General features: G+C 39.2%; 1 protein-coding gene across 2 annotated transcripts in view; it reads left to right on the top strand.

The window, feature by feature from the left end:
* The first annotated feature begins 2,429 nt into the window (after positions 1-2,429).
* The window catches only part of LOC131160209 (protein ENHANCED DOWNY MILDEW 2), a 56,352-nt gene continuing 38,242 nt past the window's right edge, over positions 2,430-20,539 (top strand). Inside the window, exons 1-11 of one of the 2 annotated variants that reach the window (XM_058115635.1) lie at positions 2,430-2,472; positions 2,628-2,679; positions 2,812-3,246; positions 3,357-3,453; positions 5,976-6,029; positions 6,151-6,296; positions 17,657-17,753; positions 17,883-17,981; positions 19,311-19,558; positions 19,653-19,742; positions 19,835-20,374. In XM_058115635.1, coding sequence (XP_057971618.1) covers positions 2,837-3,246; positions 3,357-3,453; positions 5,976-6,029; positions 6,151-6,296; positions 17,657-17,753; positions 17,883-17,981; positions 19,311-19,558; positions 19,653-19,742; positions 19,835-20,374 — 1,781 coding nt within the window. In that variant the 5' untranslated portion in view covers positions 2,430-2,472; positions 2,628-2,679; positions 2,812-2,836. Of the gene's footprint in view, positions 2,680-2,811; positions 3,247-3,356; positions 3,454-5,975; positions 6,030-6,150; positions 6,297-17,656; positions 17,754-17,882; positions 17,982-19,310; positions 19,559-19,652; positions 19,743-19,834; positions 20,375-20,539 lie in introns of both variants that reach the window. The other variant, XM_058115626.1, reaches the window with a different exon arrangement.

The following is a 20,539-nucleotide window of genomic DNA, read 5'->3' as shown; positions in this document are numbered from 1 at the left end:
ATTGCATTGTCATTCCTTTGTCATTTCATTGCATAACATTTTCATTTTATTCCTTCGTAATACAACTGGTCTTTAGCCATCATCTGTTAGTTTCCACATAGATATGTGCTAGAATCTGCTACAGTTAGTTTTCACATAGAAATGCGCTAGAATCTGCTAACATGACTGTCTTTTAACTGTCTTACATTTACATGGTTGCATTTAACACACACAAGCAGCATTGTTCATATCATATTTTATTCATAAGCTTTACTTACTTAACTTGCATCTCATACATCTAACATATATGTTTGCACAGAATCTCATGCCACACAATTTTAGTAGTAGAAATCCATATACATTTCTCACAAAATAAGTCAACCCATAGATAACATTGATATATTGAAAATACATTTCATTTCTTACTTAATTCCTTAGAAAATTCCTTTCCACTTCCATTCGGTTACTTTCACATATACATAACTATATAAACATTCCTAGGCTTAGAAAACATAATTTCATGGCTGGCATTTTAAACCCACATATAAACAGATATTAAAAAATAACGCATAATTCATTTTAATTCATGAAAAACCTAATTTAATATATAAGTTTCCCCCTTACCCGACTTTCAATTGCGCTGGTAGGATCCTCGAACCGATACCCGCAGCGTTCACTTGGACCCTAAATCCAAAAATCCTAACTTAAATACAACAAATTCCAATTAACTTAAATCTTAAGGAAAATACTTATTTACTACTTACTAGGCTCCATACAACATTATTTGTTAAGGAAAATCCAAAATAACTCACCTTGATTTTGGGATGTTTCTCAAACCCCTCAACCCAACGATCAGCTCCTACAGCCTTACAGAGAATGATCCTACGAATCTTGTGGCAGTTTCAGATCGTCAAATCGGGTCAAAATCGGTCCAAAATCGAAGAGAGAAGGTGGGAAAACCATATGAGAGAGAGAGAGAAGAAAATTCCCGAGGTTTTGCACTAAAAATGAAGAAAGAGCATATTTATAGGCAGGGCTTCGTCAATGAGACACGTCGATTCGTCGATGAGACACTGTAGAGTCTTCGTCGACGAAAAGATACCTTCGTCGACGAAAAGATTCCTTCGTCAACGAAATTCAGAGTTCCAAAACTCTCTCTCGGGATTCCTTTGTCGACGAGCTTACAAGGACACTCATCGACGAATACAGGACATTCGTCGATGAGGCCTGCTTTTCCTTCTAATTTCTTTCCTTTTACCTTCATCCATTAATCCATTTTATTTATCGTATTTTCTACTTATTTAAATTCCCAGGTCATTACATAATTAACCCTTCGACTTGGATGAAAGTGCAACCTGTGTTTTGTGTCAGCTGCCTCAAGCTGTTCAATGCTGACATCAAAGATCCAAGCATAAGTCAGTCAACCAAAGTAGTATTGAAGATAATGCAAACAAACGAAAAGTTGAAGACATACTTGCAGACAGAGAGTTTACATCCTCAAGGAAGAAGCAACATAAGTTCTTAGTGAAGTGGAAAGACCTTGGTGATGAAGAAATCAACTGGGTTTCTACGAAAGATATGCAATCATTTGTGTACAAAGTTGAAGTATACCTAGTGTCAAAGTCTACGAGGATGTTGACCGCATAAGTGGGGGAGTGTCACGAGTTGAGCTTGCTTAAGGTATTATGCTTGCCTATGACTGCTTGTGTCGTGCATTTTGGATGAGTTTTTATTATGTAAATACTAGTGCAAAGTTATTTTTTAGAGATAGTTTTTCCTAAGCTAAAAAGGGAAGTATGACTCTTTGGTCATATCGATGTTTCCTAGTGTCAGAATGAGAATAACATAGAAAGCTCTTTAGAGAAGGGTGAGTGTTCATCTACTTGTAAAACTCTTTAGCTATTGTCAACGTGTTTAACATACTTGTCTCTTTCGCTAGACACACATTGTTGATGGAGGTGTTGATAATGAATTACGTTACTTCAATGTTTACTACTTAAGTGACATTACTTTCATAAGTTGCTTATTGCTTCCACTTATATTTGTTTGAATGATAATAAAAGTATTTCATTAGAAATTGTGATAAATACTGGGCTCACTAGCTAAATAAAAGGATTTTAGCTATCGCCACACGATCCATTCACAAATGTGTGAAATATTCGACTCATGACACATGTGCATGCATCTGTTCTTTCTATCGAGACATGTATCGAGCAAGCTTCAATTATATTACTTACTTGCCTCAAAATAAAAGAAATAATGACTTAAACTCTATGGTTGCATCACATTATGCATGTTTTAGATAAAGTTTAATTATAATTATCAAATTAAATCATTTTTTTATATTAAAAATGTGTTTAGAACCTGTCTTCCAAGTGTCTCATGTGAAGCCAACCACGTGGACGGTTGGTCAGTCTATAGTTTCTCGGGCGATAAAGTAGTAACAGAATATCGCAGAAGCTTCTCGGGCGATAAAGCCCCAATATCGCACTCGTACGTTCTTTCTCCTCTCTCTCTCTCTCTCTTTCTATTTCTCTCCCTCTCACACACACACACACACACACACACACACAAACGCACACTAGGAATCCACCAGTTCTATTCTCCTCGAACTCTCAAATCAAATCGATAGAACCATCTTTTTTCAGAACTTTCCACCATCCTGCTGCAAAGCTAGGGTTTCGCCCCGTGCTTGATCAGGTAAGGGTTCACGCGCACCTGTGTTTTGCTCTGCGCGAATCTTTATTCCTGTTTGTTTCCCGAGAGAACAACGGATAATGATGGAACAGAAAAAAAACTGTTGGTTTTGATTATTTGTTTTGGTTTTTTTAGGTGGTAAATTTCTTTGAATAAGCCAATGGCTTCTTCGGACGACGAGGTGGAGGCCGTGCCAGAGTCCGTGACGGATTACGATTTCGAAGACGAAAAGCGCGAGCCTGTTTCATTCTCCGTTTTGCCGCTTCAGTGGAGCGACAGCGAGAGGCCTATTGGTGAGAAAAGGGAGATATTCTTGCGCGGGTATGCCGATAACGGGCTTCAGAAATTTTACAAGCTGGTATCTGCGTGGAGGTTCGATGTCTCTGGAGCGGTGCCTGAGATATGGGTGCTGTTCAAGAAGAACAACTGGATCATGCTTCAGAAGCCGAGAAAAATTTTCGAGCAAGTAATTAGGTCGATACTGATCACAGTTAACAGCCTTCACTTTGTGAAGAATAACCCTGAAACTTCTGGAAAATCTCTGTGGGATCACTTGGCTAAAACTTTCAGGTTGCTGGCAATTTGAGCTTTAAAGTTTTTGCTTTGTTTTGAGTGCAACTTTTTAGCTGCGGCGTCATCCTTGTTGGTTGCAACTTTTGACTGTTTTATGCATCTTGCAGTTTGTATGATGTCAGACCTTCTCAAAATGACTTGGTAGATCATATGGCTCTGATCAGTGAAGCTGTTAAAAGGGACGAGTCCCTTGGAAAATCCAAGGTGCTTTAATTTGTGCATTATTCTCATTCATGGGTAATTATGGCATTTCTGTCGGTCCTTATGAGGTGCACGCGAAGTCAGACTTGCAATGTGACTGGAGGGCTGTTTTTAGATTTGTGTGTGTGTGTGTGTGTGTGTGTTTTACTTTTTTTTTTTCTAAAAATTATTTTTTATATTTTTTTCAGGAGGTTCTTGCCCTCTCTTTTGTTTGTTCAACTAGGTGCCTCGTCCTCCTTTTTTAATTATTTACTTTCTTATTAAAGATTTTCTTTCTAAGTATGAAACTTTGAACCCATGCATCGGAAAGTGTCATGGTCCCACATTAGATGGATACTAGTGGGATCATGGGCTTATCAGAAGGGTTTTTGGATTCCAATTAAGTGGGACACCTTTTATAGGACAAACATGTAAGACCAGTGGACCAAAGTAGATAATATCTCATCGGAGTTGGGCCTAGGGCCATTATATTTAGTATTACAACGTCCTTGGGGTACTATAATGTGAATGGATCTGCCTTTGGGGGGGGGTACCATCATGTGATTAGATATGCCCTAAACGTACTATCATGTGAGTGGATCCTACATAGAGGTGTAAGCCACTTTGACTTGAACGTCAGAGATGGACGAGAGAGTCTGTCACAGTCTCACATTGGATGTGTACGAGGGGGATCACGCTGACGAGAATGTTAGAAATTGGACGGGAGAGCCTGTCTCGGTCTCACATTAGATGTGTTTTAGAGAAATTATGCTGACAAGGACGTTAGAGATTGAATGGGAGAGCTTGTCAGGTCCCACATCAGATGTGTACTTGGGAGATCTTGGGCTTATAAGGAGGACTTGGGCTCTAACTAAGTAAGGAGCCTTTTATCGGACAAATTGGCTAGTGGGCTAAAGCGGACAATACCTCACCGGAGTTGGGTCTAGGGAAGCAATGCAAAATGAGGGCTAATAAAAGAAGAATGTGAATAATTTTTCTTGTGACATGAAAGGAATGAATATGTTATTAAATAGTTGATGCCTTGAGTATCAGTTATGAAGAGAAACTTCAGAATATAAATGTTTTAGTAAAATGAGCAAGGACACAAAGGAGTAGCTTACATTAATGGTCAAGTGGTACCTAAAAATGACCAATTTTTTTGCTTTGGATAAATTATCATCTAGAAATGGAAGATGGATGAGGATATCGTGCATGAAATTGTGCACATGAAATGGAAGTAGGATCAGTTAATGGAGAATTATATCTTGAGTATTGTGTCATTGTTGAACATGTACTGCATGTGAAGGAACATTTGCAAGATGGCTATTGGGCTAGACATGTTATATTGGTTGGGATGTTGGGAAATTAAGAAAAAAATGCATTCAAAGAATGAGTGAATGGCATGATAATGGATGACGGTAATGCAAGTGAAAATAGGATCTAAATTCTGAAATAATGATGCGTGAGTGGTTAGGGATAGGGCCAGTTGAAGACAAGTGAGATAAATCATTTAAGATGGTTTTTTGGACATGCAGTAGGGACCATTAGGTGCATTGATATGCATGAGTGATTTGATTGAGGTGGACGGTGCTGTTAGGAAGACAGGCTAGAAGAGCATGAGTTGAGACATTTAAAAAATTTATTTTTATTAAAATTTAAAATAATAGAAGGTTTATCTCTAATTGAAGCAAATGGAGAAAAATGATTCATTTAGTCAACCTCTTGTAGCTGGGTTAACATCTTAACTTATTGTTTTGGGTATTATTGGCATATCACAGCCCTTTTGTAGGTTTTCTTGAAGAAAGTTCAATTTTTTAAGTATCAGATGTCCTTTTTTTAGCTTTCTGAAAGTTATAAGGCAAGTTTTGTGGTAGGTGCTTTGTGAACAGACAAGGAAGTTATAATGATAGTGACTTGGATTCTGGATTTTGCCATCCATAACAACCCCCCCCCCCTCCCCCCCCCCCCCCCCGGCGAAAAAAAAGAAATCAAAATCATGCATTTCTCTCAAAACAAGCACACCAATTTGCAGGCAAAAACAGTACAATTTCACAAAATTCTGGCATCCTTAACCCTCCCAAGAACCCCCCCCTGCAGCGGAGAAAAGGGAAAAAGCATAGAATTTGGGCAAATGCACAGCTCTCCAAAAACCTAAAAAGCTTATTCGACATACTCCAAGCTGCAAAGCAATGCAATTAAAAGGAAGGAATGAGATTCACTGCTACTAGGGCACATCAATCAAATGTCAGGTGGTAACGTCTTGTAGAAGTTTCGAACCTGCGGCAGATTGTTGTAGTTTTTGTGCTAATTGGTTGTACCTGTATTTTATATCTTGATATCATATGATTTTTGTGTTTTTGTTTGCTATTAATGGAACCCACTTGTGCTGGTGGATTACTAATATCGACTGGTTTACCATTCAGCTCATTGTTAAAAGCAGCATTTTTATTTGAGATGAAAATAATAAATAGTTGTTGATTAGAATGGGTGCTGTATTTCCGCTCTCTCTATATCTTGCCTTCATGACAATTTTATGGGATTTACAGTTCCTGCTCTCATTTCTTGAGGAGAAGCCCCAAAAGAGGAGAGAGTTTGATGAGGTTATTCTCCCATCTTCTTGCATTTTTTAATACATATTTTTTTCTCATTTATCCTTGTAAACTTTTAAGGATTGATTATTTCTTTTGTTTGGAGTGAGCTAATTTTTTTTTGGCTTGACAGGCTGTGCAATCTGCAGCAAAACCTGGTTTTATCGTTGACGATGCTGATGATATGATAAATGACTCTGTGGAAGATGAATCTGATGAAGAGGGGGATGGATTTGATTCGGTTTGTGCAATTTGTGATAATGGCGGTGATCTCTTGTGGTATGTGTTTTTGGTTGACTTTTTAGTTCATACTTGGTTGTTCTCTATATCATATGGCATGCGTATTTATGAAGTGTCTTCCGGTAGTTAATTGTTAGCATCATTTTTCTTTGTTGTTGCCATTGCCTTTGTTGCCCTACCTCTTGCTCATATTGTTGTTGTTGATGTTCAACACTCCCCCCCCCCCCCCTTTTCCACCCTTATATCAGTGCAATGTTTTTTTCTTTTCATTTCTTTCTCATTGTATTATTAGTTTCTATGCATAGACCACCATTATGAACTAGCCTAATAATTTTTTTTTAATCTGATTAAATTTTTTAAAATTATTTTCATGCAAGGTATTGTTATGCCCACACAAGGTGTAGTTAGGATGCTAACTATTGAATGCCAACCATTACATGTTTTATGTTTTGTTAGATAAAACAATTTTTACATGAGTGACATGATTGAGAGAAATTGTGTATGCTAAGGAGTTGCATTTCCATCAATAAAAAGTCCCAGCTATCAAGCTGTATAGAACTTAAAGAAATGATACTTTTAGTTAATCTTTGCTGAGCACCATTACTAGTAGTAATTCATATCTGAATCCCATTCTAGGTGTCAGAATGACCATTCTTAGTTGATGGTACCCCATGTACATTGTTGCTCTGGTGCCTGCTACAACCACCCTTGGATTACCTATGCCTGATTTACTGATTTTTTTTTTTTTTAGGGTTACATGCTCATTTTGATACCTATTTCTACTTCTGCTATGAAGGATTAGCGATCCATTTAGTTTGATGTAGGACTGGTGATTTGATCTCTTCTTTATTAGACTTTTGCCAATCTAATCCTTGGGCCTTTCCTAGCTGATCCTTTCTCGGTATTAACATATTGGGACCGTCTCATCAAATAAACTTGTTGGGTCATCTCCATAGTATGGTTTGTACTCTTGTCTGTCATTGCTGGTTGATGCTTATTTACTCGATAGGCTATTCTTGCTGCTAGATCTGAACTTGTATAACTCTTTTCTCAAATCCAAAAACATATTCACCTCTGCTGGAACATTCCATGAAATACCCATCCCAAGCACATGTCCATAAGCCTCATTCCCTTCCTTCCTACTCAAGATACCAAATCCTAACTACCCATGCACATTCGCACCAGTTGGCTGATTTGCATGTGAAATCCATTGCTTTGAGATCCTTTTTGCTTAGCAGCACCCTTCATCACCCCATTTCACTGCTGATGAGCCACCCCTAATCAGCCCATTTCCTTCATCACACATAAACACGATTTTGAATTCCTAGCCAATTGATTGTTAGGCGTCTACAAAACTGCTCTATTAATCTCCCTTCAAGCCTCCAAGAATAGGGTCAAATGCTCTTTCTTGTTCAAACTTGGACCTATTTCCAGGAACTTCCCTACTGTTGTCAATATGAGCAAAAGTGGAAGAAATACACGCACAAAGCATTGAGTTGTCAACACCCCAAACACAATCCATCTATTTTCCTAAGTTTCTTCTGGAACTAGAACACAAGTTTCTTAACGCCTTGTTTATCTAGTTGTAGATCAAAGGATTACCATGATCTTGATTGTTTTCGGGAAAACCCTCTGGCATCATATGCATGATTCATTTGCATAAGAGGTGTCACGGGCCGAATATTTCTCATCTTTGTGAATGGACCGTGTGGCGCTAGCTAAAGCCCTCTTGTTTAACTAGCCAACCTATTGTTTATCACAATTCACCCACAAAACACTTTCATTGTCATTCAAGCAAATATAAACGGAAGCAGTAAGCAACTTATAAAAGCAGTGACACTTATGCAGTAAACATTGAAGCAACGTTATTCATTATCAAAAGCTCTGTTAACATTGTGTGTCTAGCGAGCGAGGCAAGTAGACTAAACACGTCGACAATAGCTAGTTAGTTTTACGAGTTGATGAATACTCATTCTCCCTGAAGAGCTTTCTATGCTATTTACACACGGGCACTAGGAAACATCAAAGTGACCAAGGAGTCATACTGCCTTTTTTAGCCTAGGGAAAAACTACTTCTGGAAAATAACCCTACGCTATTATTTACATGATGGAAACCCATCCCAAACACACTAGACAAGTGGTCATAGACAAGGATAATGCCTTGAAAAAGTTCGGCTCGTGACGCTCCCCCACTTATGCGGTTGACGTCCTCGTAGGCTTTGACGCGAGGTACACTTCAACTTTGTCCATGAATGGTTGCATATTTTTCCATAGAAACCCAATAGATTTCTTTGTCACCAACGCCTTTCCACTTCATTAAGAACTCCCGCCGCTTCTTCCTTGAGGATGTGAACTCTCTATCTTCAAGGATGTCTTCAACTTCTCGTCTGTCGTGTTGCACTGTTGTCAATTCTGCTCTAGTTGACTAGATTTTGCTTGGATCTTCGATGTTAGTGTTGAATGGCTCGAGGCAGCTGATGTGAAACACATGATGCACTTTCATCCAAGACAGAGGGTCAATTTTGTAAGAGGACTTCCTGATTTTGGCCAAGATGGGGACTAGTCCTTTATATTTACGAAGTAGTCTCCTATCTCGCCCCCGTAGTGACCTGATTTGTTCAGGATTGAGCTTAACAAGCACCAAGTCAACTACATTAAAGTGTTGCGGTCTTCTCTCCTAATCTTCCCACTTCTTCATTCGCTTAGAAGCTTTCTCTAGCTAGGCTTGGGCAATCTCTGCATTCTGTCTCCATTCTTTGGTGAAGATGTAAGCTCTGGGACTCTTTCCTCTGTATGACTCGTCCACTGTGTGAGTAACAGTGACTGCTATTTTGTAACAAGCTCAAAAGGGCTCTTGTTGTTTGTGGAGCTCTTTTGGGCATTAAAGCAGAACTGAGCCACATCAAATAGTTGCACTAAATTCTTATGGTTGGCATTGACGAAATAGCGCAAGTACTTTTCTAGTAGCCCATTGAATCTCTCCGTTTGTCGGTCTGTCTGTAGATGGTAGCTCGAAGAGATGTCAAGATGTGAACCGAGGATTTTGAAAAGTTTTGTTCAGAAGTTGCGGGTGAATCTTTAGTCTCAGTCACTAATAATATCTTGGGGAACACCTCAATACTTCACAATATTCTTAAAGAATAGTTGTGTTGTCTCCTTTGCTAAACAGTACTTTCGTGCTGGTATATATGTACCGTACTTCGAAAACCTGTTTATAACCACCAGTATAGACCCTGCATCTCCCACTTTGGGTAGGTTGGTGATGAAATCTAGTGAGACACTTTCCCACGGTTTGGATGGTACTGGTAGGCACTCCAGCAGCCCTGCAATCTTCTTCTGCTCCACCTTGTCTTGTTGGCAAGTGAGACAAGTTTGGGTATAATCAACCACATCATTCCGCATGTGCGTCCAATAATATCTGCTTCAGTAATGCCAAAGTGCACTGCCATCTTGGATGTTCGACCCACATGGTATCATGACACTCTCTCAGTAGTATCTTCCTCAGATCTCCACCTTGTGGCACGAAGAGTCGGCTACCCTCTTTGGTCAGTTTCATAAGGTTCTGCGCAACTGGATCTTTGACTAAATTCTCTTTGATGCGCTCCCGCATCATCGTGATAATAGTACTCATAGTCAAGTGGGTTACCATATGCAATGCCGCCAGCTCAACCGTCCTACTCAGTGCATCAGCAACTTGGTTTAGGCGCCCCACCTTGTGCTAAAATGAAAAGTCAAATTCTGTCAAGTATTCTTGCCATTGGCCTTACTTGGGTGTCAACTTCGGCTGCGTGAAGAAGTGGCTGACACTCGAGTTATTTGTTTTCACCACAAACCTTGACCTAAGCAAGTAGTGCCGCCACACGCGGAGACAATGTATCACCGCTAACATCTCCTTCTCTTGAGCTGTGTACTTCTGTTCCACTTCACTAAGCTTACGGCTTTCGTATGCAACACGATGTTGCTCCTATAACAAGACTACTCCAAGGGCGAAGTCCAATGCATTTGTTTGTATCTCGAAGGGTTTCATGGCGTCCGAAAGAGCAAGTACCGGATCTCTCATCATAGCATCCTTCAAGTCATCAAAGGCTCTCTAACACTTCTCTGTCCAGTTTCACCCTTGACCCTTTTTTAGTAGTTCAGTCATAGGAGCAGTTCTCTGCGAGTACCCCTCTATGAGCTTCCTGTAATAGTTGGCAAGACCAAGAAAGGAATGCAGCTCCTTCACTGTTGTTGGGATCTTTCATTTTTGAATCCCTCTTACCTTCTCCAAATCCATCCTGATATGACCTTGCTCAATCACATAGCCAAGGAATTTGATGCTCCATTGAGCGACAGAGCACTTCTCTTTCTTCACATACAGACTGTTCCCCTTCAGCCTGTTGAACACCTTCTGTAGATGCTTAGATGCTCTTTATGTTCCTCTAGAGTGGAACTGTAGACAACAATAACTTCGAGGCACATCACGACAAACTTGTCAAGTTACTCACGAAATACTTGGTTCATCAAGGTACAAAATGTCATAGATGCATTCGTCAACTTGAATGGCATTACCAAGAATTCATATGCCCCATACCGCGTGTCACGAGCTAAGCTTGTTCAGGGCATTATGCTTGCCTGTGACCGCTTGCCTCGTGTGTTTGGGATGGGTTTCCATCATATAAATACTAGTATAGGGTTATTTTTCAGTATTTATTTCATTGTAAGCCAAATAAGGCAGTATGACTCCTCGGTCACTTTGATGTTTCCTAGTGCCAGAGTGAGAATAGCCCAGAAAGCTCTTTAGGGGAGGGTGAGTGTTCATCAGTCATTGTAAAACTCACTAGCTATTGTCAACGTGTTTAGCCTACTTGCCTCCCTTGCTAAGCACACAATGTCAACGGAGGTGTTGTTAATGAATTACGTTTGCTTCAATGTTTACTGCTTGTTTGCCACGACTTTCATGAATTGATTACTGTTTCCGCTGCTATTTGATTGAATGCTAATGAAATTGTTTCGTGGATGAATGTTGGTAAACGATAGACTGGCTAGTTAAACAAGAGTGCTTCAGCTAGCGCCGTACGGCCCTTCACAAGGGTGTGAAAATAGTCGGACCGTGACACCGTGTGTCACAAGCAACTTTGGCTCATCCCTATCAGCAATTCTCACCTGATAGTAGCTTGACCTCGGGTCGAGTTAAGTGAAGTATTTGGCATGACTTAGCTGATCCAATAGATTGACAATCAACGGAATAGGATACTTGTTGCGCACTGTCACCTTGTTGTTGAGCGCGAGGCAATCTACGCAAATCCGCATGCTCCCATTATGTTTTCTCTGAAACAACACTGGTGCTCCGAATGGTGCTTTGGAAGGGCAAATATATCCCGCTTCCAACAAATCATCAAGTTGTTTTCTCAACTCGGCTAGCTCTGGAGGCGCCATACGATATGACCCTTTAGCAGGTAGTTTCATTCCTAGCAACAACTCGATCTGATGCTCCACACCTCGACATGGAGGCAAATTATGAGGCAACTTATCCGACATCACCTTCTTGTACTCATCCAACACAGCTTAGATGGTCATTGGCACTAGCTCTTGGCCTACATCTTCATCTACCACCACCATGGCTAGATATGTCTGATCACCCCTTCTCAACCCCTTCTTGAGTTGCATGGATGAAAGGAACTTCTCATCATCTCCTTTCTTTGCAACGACTTGCACCATGCAAGGGTTATCTCTCATCAGACACAGGGAACCAGCAAAAGGCATTGGCACGACCTTAGTCTCCTGCAGGAATTCCATTCCCAAAATCACTTGAAAGTCATCCAACGACACCGTTATGAAATTCACATGACCTACCCACTGTCCAAGCTTCACAGTCACTTGCTTGGCTACTCCCAGAGTAGGTTGGGCTACAGAATTCACCGCTTTCATGCGTCCTGAATCATTCTTCAAGGATAGTTTAAGCCTCCTTGCTTCTGCCTGTGAAACAAAATTATGGGTAGCCCTGGTATCCATCATTGCATGGGTACTCTTCCCATTGATCCTCAAGTCCACAAACATCAGTCCTTTTGCTTGTGTAACTTTTGGTGCTTTCTCTTGCTTTTCCAATGCGTTCAATAGCCAGATTGCACCCATCCTTGAGGTATCCTCCTCTTCCTCATCACTTTCCACTACTCGCTCCACAGTGGAAGCGTGTAAGGCATTGAGTGATGCCTTATGAGGGCACTTAACAACTCTGTGAGGGCCTTGACACAAGTAGCATGAAATTCAACTCTTTCCAATGGGTGTGTTGAACCCTTGAGACGATGAAGCTTCTTTTGAAGTTGATGTCTTATGGTCTGCTCCCCCACTTTTGGGTTTGCCCTTCTTGAAAGACTTTCCACTGTTCCTCCCTATGCCAAAATCTTTGGACGAAGTGGTATTATCACCAACGTAGTTAGTCAAGCGTTCAACGACAGCTTGTACGGTAGACAAATCTTAAACTCTTTGTCTATGAAGTTATGTTCTTGCCCACGATTTAAACCTCTCAAGAAAGTAGAACAACTTGTCCTTTTTCGACACATCCCTGATATCCAACATCAAAGCAGAAAATTGTTTCACGTGATTCCTGATTGAGCTAGTATGCTTGAGTTCTCTTAGCTTCTTCCTAGCATTGTACTCAACATTCTTAGGAAAGAATTGGGCCTTGAGCTCTCTCTTCAAGTCTGCCTAACAATCCGCTACACAATGTCCATTTTCAATTTCATTGTACTTAGTGCGCCACCAGAGTTTGGCGTCACCAACCAAGTACATAGTCGCATTATCCACTTTCACCTGTTCTGAGTCCATCCTCAAAGCGCGAAAGTATTGCTCCATATCAAACAAGAAGTTCTCCAACTCCTTGGCATCACGGGCTCCCCTATACGTCTTGGGTTTTGGTACCTTGATCTTGCTAAATTCCGGAGTGTTAAGAGTTTCCCATAGCAAGAACCATCACATTCATCTTTGCAGTCAGATCAACTATTTGAGCTTGCAAGGTTTCCACATTGTGGTGAAAGTCCTTTGACATTTCCACTATCGAACTCTGTTGATGCTTTTGTGACCCCTCCAGTTCATCAACACTTCTATTAGTTGGGCCATCTCTATGGCCATGTAGTTGGCTGCGGTCTCAGCCTGTGCTTACAACACACTGATTCTCTTAGCATTGATTGGCATGGTCATTTACCAAAGCTTTACCAATCCCACAACAAAGGCAATTGAATTCACGTAATAACTAACTGAGCTCTGATACCTGGTTTCACAGGCCGAATATTTCACACCTTTGTGAATGGACCGTGCGGCTCTAGCTAAAGTCCTCTTGTTCAACTAGCTAGCCTATCGTTTACCACAATTCATCCACAAAACACTTTCATTGCAAATATAAGCAGCTTATGAAAGCAATGATACTTAAGCAGTAAACATTGAAGAAACGTAATTCATTATCAACATCTCCATTAACATTGTGTGTCAAGTGAGGGAGGCTAGTAAGCTATTCTCACTCTGGCACTAGGAAACATCAAAGTGACTGAGTAGTTATACTGCTTCTTTAGCCTAGGGAAAAACTACTATTGGAAAATAACCCTACACTAATATTTACATGATGGAAACCCATCCAAACGCATGAAACAAGCGGTCACACGCAAGCATAATGCCCTAGACAAGCTTGGCTCGTGACGAGGCAACATGCAGGAAAGTGAGAGAGAGAACCCATTGCAAAATACTGAGAGAGCCTAATGTATATTGGGACTTTTACTTGCTTAGTATGTGTATCTTACTGTCTTGTGTGTTATGATTTCAGTGGGATTTTGCTTTTTAAAAGTAGCTGTTTTCGATCCGGCTTTGTCTGCATGCAAAAAATATCATCATTGGTAGAAAATAGTTGTGATACCTTTGAAGATGAAATGCTATTTCCTCAGAGTCAGATTATTGTTATATCACTGAGGAATTTTCTGCATCCAATTAAATGATATGAAGGTGAGTTTTTGATGCAGAAAAATCTTACATCATCACCCTCCTATGTGGGAGCCTCATGCAGAGAGCTGCCCTTTTTCTCTTACAAGCAGCTATCATGATGATGTTGAATCTAGACTTGAGAGTGAAGAAGGGAGAGAGAGGAGATAGGATTGAGAAGAAGATATGGGCACATATTCAACTGCTCAAATTCAAATTCACATAAACCATCCTACAACAATACAACCTACTAATATATATGGAAAAACTAAATAAATTACTAACAAATCCCTTAATATATTATAAACATAATCCTAATTAATCACCGGAAACCTATTGGGCTCAGGACCCACTAATTCCTTAAGCTGATTCTTCTGAATTAACCCCCAACAAGGGTCCACCTGATGTGGCTTCTTGTTCTGCATCAGATCTTCCTTAGTTGGACGAAATTCAGCCTTGAATTTTGATATCTTGGAGGACAAAAAACAAGAAGCAATGGACCTGGACTCTTATAAACAGGTGCTTGAGGGAGACAAGAAACTTGGTTCCTTTGATATTACCAGAGAAAGATAAGGTTGGCCTGAGAAGTGGCATCAATGAACACATCTTGAATGACAAACTTAGAACTAGGAATGTTTTGAAGACTTTAGATGTCTTCAAGAACATGCATTTCCTTGCTTGCAGTGACTTCAGTTGGGTAACTTTGACATGATCCATACTGTTAAATCCTTTCTTTTTGTTGGTTGGTGGAGCAAGTTCCAAGATATTCTTCTTACAATTACAGTGAAAAGACATGTGTTTTCTCTTGTCCTTGAGTCACACTCAAGTCATCCAACAAGGAGAACCAAGGAGCGGACCTCCAATATCATAGTTTTGATATCACACCAATCATTAGCAAAATAATAGTTCCTCATCTCAATAGGAATGAAAAATATTTCACAAACAAGTAAAGTAGTATTAGCAACCCATGATGTCTCATAAGGCTGTGGGTGGATATCAGGATTAAATTGCATGAGTGGCACCATTTATGGAAATTATATTCACAGGGCATCTTGATAGTGTGCCCAAGGTATGACAGGAGGCATTCCATTTCTATTTCTAATAATTTATTACCATATGCAAAGAAGGGAACCTGGTTTGAATCAGCACAAAATTCAGTGGCTTTCAACTGTTTGGGCGGGGTGATGAAGTGGCAAGTCTGCTAATGTGTTTTATGATGTGGCTGAAGGTGCACTTGCATGTCACCTTAGGTAAAATTGTGGGCTGGACTTGGTACAAGTATAGAAAAGAGAACGGGTTGGGTCATTTGATGTTAAAATTAATGGGACTGGGTTTTGGTCTCGGTCTATTATTATTTTGTAGAGAGCAAAATGTTCCTAGCTGATGGAAAATATTAAGGAGAACATGGGAGCTGTACCTTTCTATTTTTTTAATGGACCAGGTCTTGTACAAAAGAAGGGGCCATGTCAGGCATAGGAAGCAGAAAATGATGTGTGATTGGGGGTTGAAGCCTGGTTCATACTACACTCGCTGCAGCTTGCGCATGGGTTATTTTTCAATGACCCAAATTAGAGGGTGACAAACACAATAGTCATGGTGGTGCACTGAACCGTGCGGAAATTTTTTGCATGATGAGGAACCAAGAGCAGTGGCAGGTAGCTTGAGCAGCCTGTGACAACCGTTTGGTTGTTTTCTGACAATGAAGCTTCAGCGATGGTCCAATCAATGGTTTCTGTTGTTGATGGTGGTCATGATGTCTTGAATTGAGGATTTGAAGAAATTAAAGAAATTGGGCAGTGGCAGTTGAGAGTTGGTTCAATGCTTTTTTATTTTTATTTTTATTTTTACTCTGATAGGTGGTGTGTGGATGTTTGGTTGTTCTTTTTATAAACACGCGCGCGCGCTCACACACACACACACCTTTCTTGCTTGCGACAATAGTGTAGCCTTGAGCTCCAAGTATAGCAACTCAAAAAAATTCTAGGGAGTTACTCTAGAAAGATGAATTTTCTAGGGAAAAGTGGAGAGAGAAAGTTCTAGAGGGAGTGAATTTCTAGTGTGAGAATTTTCTAGGAAAAGGAAGAGGGCGAAATTTCTAGGGGTGGAATTTCCTAGGAGAGAAGGAAGAACATTCGAAAGAGAGAGTAGATGTTCTCTCTATACTTTCAATAGGAGAGAACTCATTATGGTTTAGGGAGGTTGAGGGAAGTCTGGAAATTAAAAAAAAAAGAGTGTGGAAGAGGAAGAATGAGAGAAGGGAGGATGGATAGTTTTGAAGTGGTAGAGAGAACACATTTTGGCTTTGATACCTAAGGATGTAGCATGAAGAGGGACGGGAAGAGGAGGGGGGTTAGGAAGAAGAAGAGGTAGCACGTATTAACTTCTCAAATTCAAACTCATGTTAAATATCCTACAACCATACAGCCTACTAATATATAGGAAACTAAAATAAATGAAATTACAAAGTCCCTTATCAATTGAATAAAAAACCCCCAAGACACATAAATTAAAAACAAACCCTCACGTAAATGATAAACACAAGAGCAAAATGCACTGCCCTTCCTTGTGGTTTGGCAAAAAGACACTGACCTCCTTTGAGGTTTAAAAAATCTCAAAAGACTTCCCATGAGGTGTCAAAATCTTTTTGGGACATTTACACCCCCTCAAAAGTTTTGTCTTTTTGGTAAATATAAGGAGAGATTTGTGCCTTTTTGGCAAACCGTGGGGGAGTTTTGTGAAATTCTTGAAACCTGAGGGAGGTCTTTGGGATTTTTGAAACTTCAGGAGAGGTCAGTGTCTTTTTGCCAAACCTCAACGGAGGTCTATGTCCTATTTTCTAATCACAATTCTAATGGAAAAGACACATCAACTTCTCAAATTCAAGCTCACATTAACCATCCTACTACAATATGACCTACTAATATTCATGAAAAAAATTAAAACAATTAAAATTGCAAATAAAGCCCATATTAATTAAAAAGAAATGCATAAGACACATAAATTTTAAAAAAATTCCCACATAAACATAATTGTAATTAAAAGGTCGTCTTTGGGCCATAGGGCTCCCTGACTGTTTCTTTAGACTCGAACCCATGACCAACTAGTCACAAAGGAGCAGCCTTACCATTGATTGAAGGCCTGCCCCCAAACATATCCCAATTAATTAGCCCTTAATCTAGTGGCTTAGGACCTGGTAATTCCTTAAGCCAATTATTTTGAATCAACCTCCATTGAGGGTTCTCCCATGGTCCATCTTCGTATTCTGCATCACATGTTTTTCATAAATCTTGCGTTAGTGAAAGTGAAATTATTTTTTATATTTTTCTTAAAATGAATTTCATGGGAGAGTTTTTAACTAAAGTTTGTCCTGTTTACTTGGCATCATTTTAGCTAGCATTTTTTTTTTTTCCTTTCTTTCTGAAGGCTTATGGTATGATTTTTATTCCTTGTAGCTGTGATGGGAGGTGCTTTAGATCATTTCATGCAACTAAACAAGCTGGTAGTGAATCATTATGTGAATCTCTCGGCCTTACAGATGCTCAAGTGGAAGTATACATTTCTTTTCAAATGCACCTAGTTATATTTTCCTTGAAATTTTTTTTTTTCATTCTGATGTTTGTTTTCAATAAAATCTTTTTACTATATCTGTATTTACATGTGTTTGTTTTGTTTTGGCAGGCAATGCAAAATTTTTATTGTAAGAATTGTCAATATAAGCAGCATCAGTGTTTTTGTTGTGGGAAGTTAGGCTCTTCTGATAAATCTACTGGAGCAGAGGTATGGATTTGCTGAAAACATGCTGATATCATTTATCGATTTTATTTTATTTTTTCTCATTTCATCCATGCTAAATGCCGTGTGTTTACTGGCTACATATCTTTAAACATCACAGTGTCTGATTTGCCGTCAAGAGCACTATGGGGGCATTTGCTTGATCTGAATGACTTCTGAAAAGAGGTTATGTCTAAATTGGTACATTGAATAAGTGAATCAGTTAGACATTAGAGCGATTGGTGGCAGTTCTGAATTTTCTTAAAATTTCTCTGATAGAATTAGGCATGAAAACATGTTTGAATTAGATTCAGATGTCTCTTTTCCAATTGTATTGCTTATAAAAAAAAAAAAGACAAGAAACTCAATACTCAAGTGATTAAAATTAAAATAATAAATTTTATTTTTTGAATAATAATAATTTATATTATTTTTATTTATAATTATTAATTAAATATATGACAATAAAATATTGTTTATGTTAAATTAAATACTTTATCTTATATAATTGCTCATTAATTTTATCAAATATTTATACTCTTAGGTGTTGAGAAGGTTAAAATTGAAAAACAACACATATTCAAGTATTAGATGCCAAATAGTTAAAATAATTCAGATTTTAGATTCAATTACTGGTTCAAGTTCAATTTTGAATTGGTTCATAAAAAGCAGCTTTGAATTTAGTGTTCAGCACTTAATACTTTATTTTACCAAATACCCCATATCTACCAAGGTTTTCATATATTGTTGCCCTTCATTCTGATTTGGAAAAAAAAGGAAGACTTAGAAAGTATTTTCTGGGGTAATATTGTGAGGTATTGTGCAAATGGGATTATTGGACATAGTTAAAAGAAATCCTATCTGGATTGGATACTCCATCTCATAAGATCAGCTTATGAATGTTGTCTCTGTCCCCCTCTCCCTCACACACGTGTGAATATGCACATGTGCTTGCCTATGCAGGCATATCATGATCCTTGTGGGTCCACAGATCCTAGTTTCCCTTAAGATGTAGACTTGTTTACCTTTGAGGAGTGGGGTTAGAGAAGTTATAAGCATCCCACCTAGGCATTGGAGCACTCAGAGGTCTTGGCTTTGATTCATCCCATCCCAGGGCTTTGCCTTCCCATGTAATAAAAAAAGTACTTGTTTAATCTGTATCATTCTGATAATTTTACCGTGTTCTTACTTGTGTGTTTGTTTCCATTTTCAAGGATATTTGACATAAAAAATTTCCTTGATTATTTCTCTGTGTTCCTGTTCTATTTTAATTAAAGAGCCTTGATCTTTGGATCTGTCCTTCATCGGCCAAAGCTTTCACCAAATGATTTTCAGGTTTTTGCCTGTGTTAATGCAACCTGTGGCCATTTTTATCATCCTCGTTGTGTTGCAAAATTGCTGCATCGGGAGGATGAAGCTGCAGCAGAAGAGCTTCAGGGAAAAATTGCTGCTGGGGAACCGTTTACATGTCCCATCCATAAATGCCATGTCTGTAAAAAAGGTGAAGATAAAAAGAATCCAGAGATGCAGTTTGCTGTGTGCAGACGATGTCCAAAGTCCTACCACCGGAAATGCTTACCTAGGTAGTAGATATTTGTTTCTGCGCTCTTTCAGTTTAATTTATGGTTCTATTTTTGTAATGGTGTATTGATGGTTCATGTTTGTTTTTCATCTCAGGAAAATTGCTTTTGAAGACATCGAGGATGAAGATATCATACAAAGGGCTTGGGAGGATCTGTTACCCGATCGTATTTTGTTATATTGCTTGTGAGTATTTTCTAACATGCAGTGATTTTTTTATTTATTTTTTATTGGCTGCAATTTGCTAAATTACTTATAAGCACTATTGTCTCGACCAGAAAACATGAGATTTTGGATGACATTGGAACTCCAAGAAGAGATCACATAAAATTCCCTATTATTCCAGGAGAAGGGAACAGGCTAGCATCAGGGTCACTTTCAAGCCAGGAGAAGGTTGGGATGAAGAAGAGAAGATTGGCTTCAGAAGAATCCCTAGGGAAAACTGTCGCAAAGGCATCTAAACAGATTGAAAAATCGCCTTCAGATTTGAAAGAGGCTGCTTTTATTAGGAAAAATGAGAAAAGATCTTCAGGTCCTGATTCACTGAAGAAGCTAAAAATGAGTAATGCTTCCGTGAAACCTTTGCACAATACTACAAAGTCTGTCTCTAAGAAACTGGAAAAATCTTTCGCAGATGATGAAAGTGGGTCTTCCTTGGGGGAAAAACTATATAATATGATGTGTAAGGGCTCTGGTCCCATTAAACCTAGGAGGCAGGATAGCCCTAATAGTGTTTCTGACAAGACCACGATAGGCAAGCCTCCGAAGGAGAATTTGAGTAGTTCATCAGTTCAGTTAGATGCTGATTCAGAGAAGAGGTGATGCATTCTTTGAAGGGATAAGGGATATTTACATGCTTAATACTCCTCCTTCCTCGCCCCCCCGCCCCAAGAAAAACACACACATGCACACACCAAAAAAGAAAAAGTCACAACAGAAACAAAAGAAAAAAAGAGAAAGCACTCATTGACTCACTTATGTGT

The sequence above is a fragment of the Malania oleifera genome, chromosome 1, assembly GCF_029873635.1.
Source record: "Malania oleifera isolate guangnan ecotype guangnan chromosome 1, ASM2987363v1, whole genome shotgun sequence".
NCBI lineage: Eukaryota > Viridiplantae > Streptophyta > Magnoliopsida > Santalales > Ximeniaceae > Malania > Malania oleifera.
The sequence above is the reverse complement of the archived record's forward strand: the minus strand, read 5'-3'. Positions and strand labels throughout refer to the sequence as shown.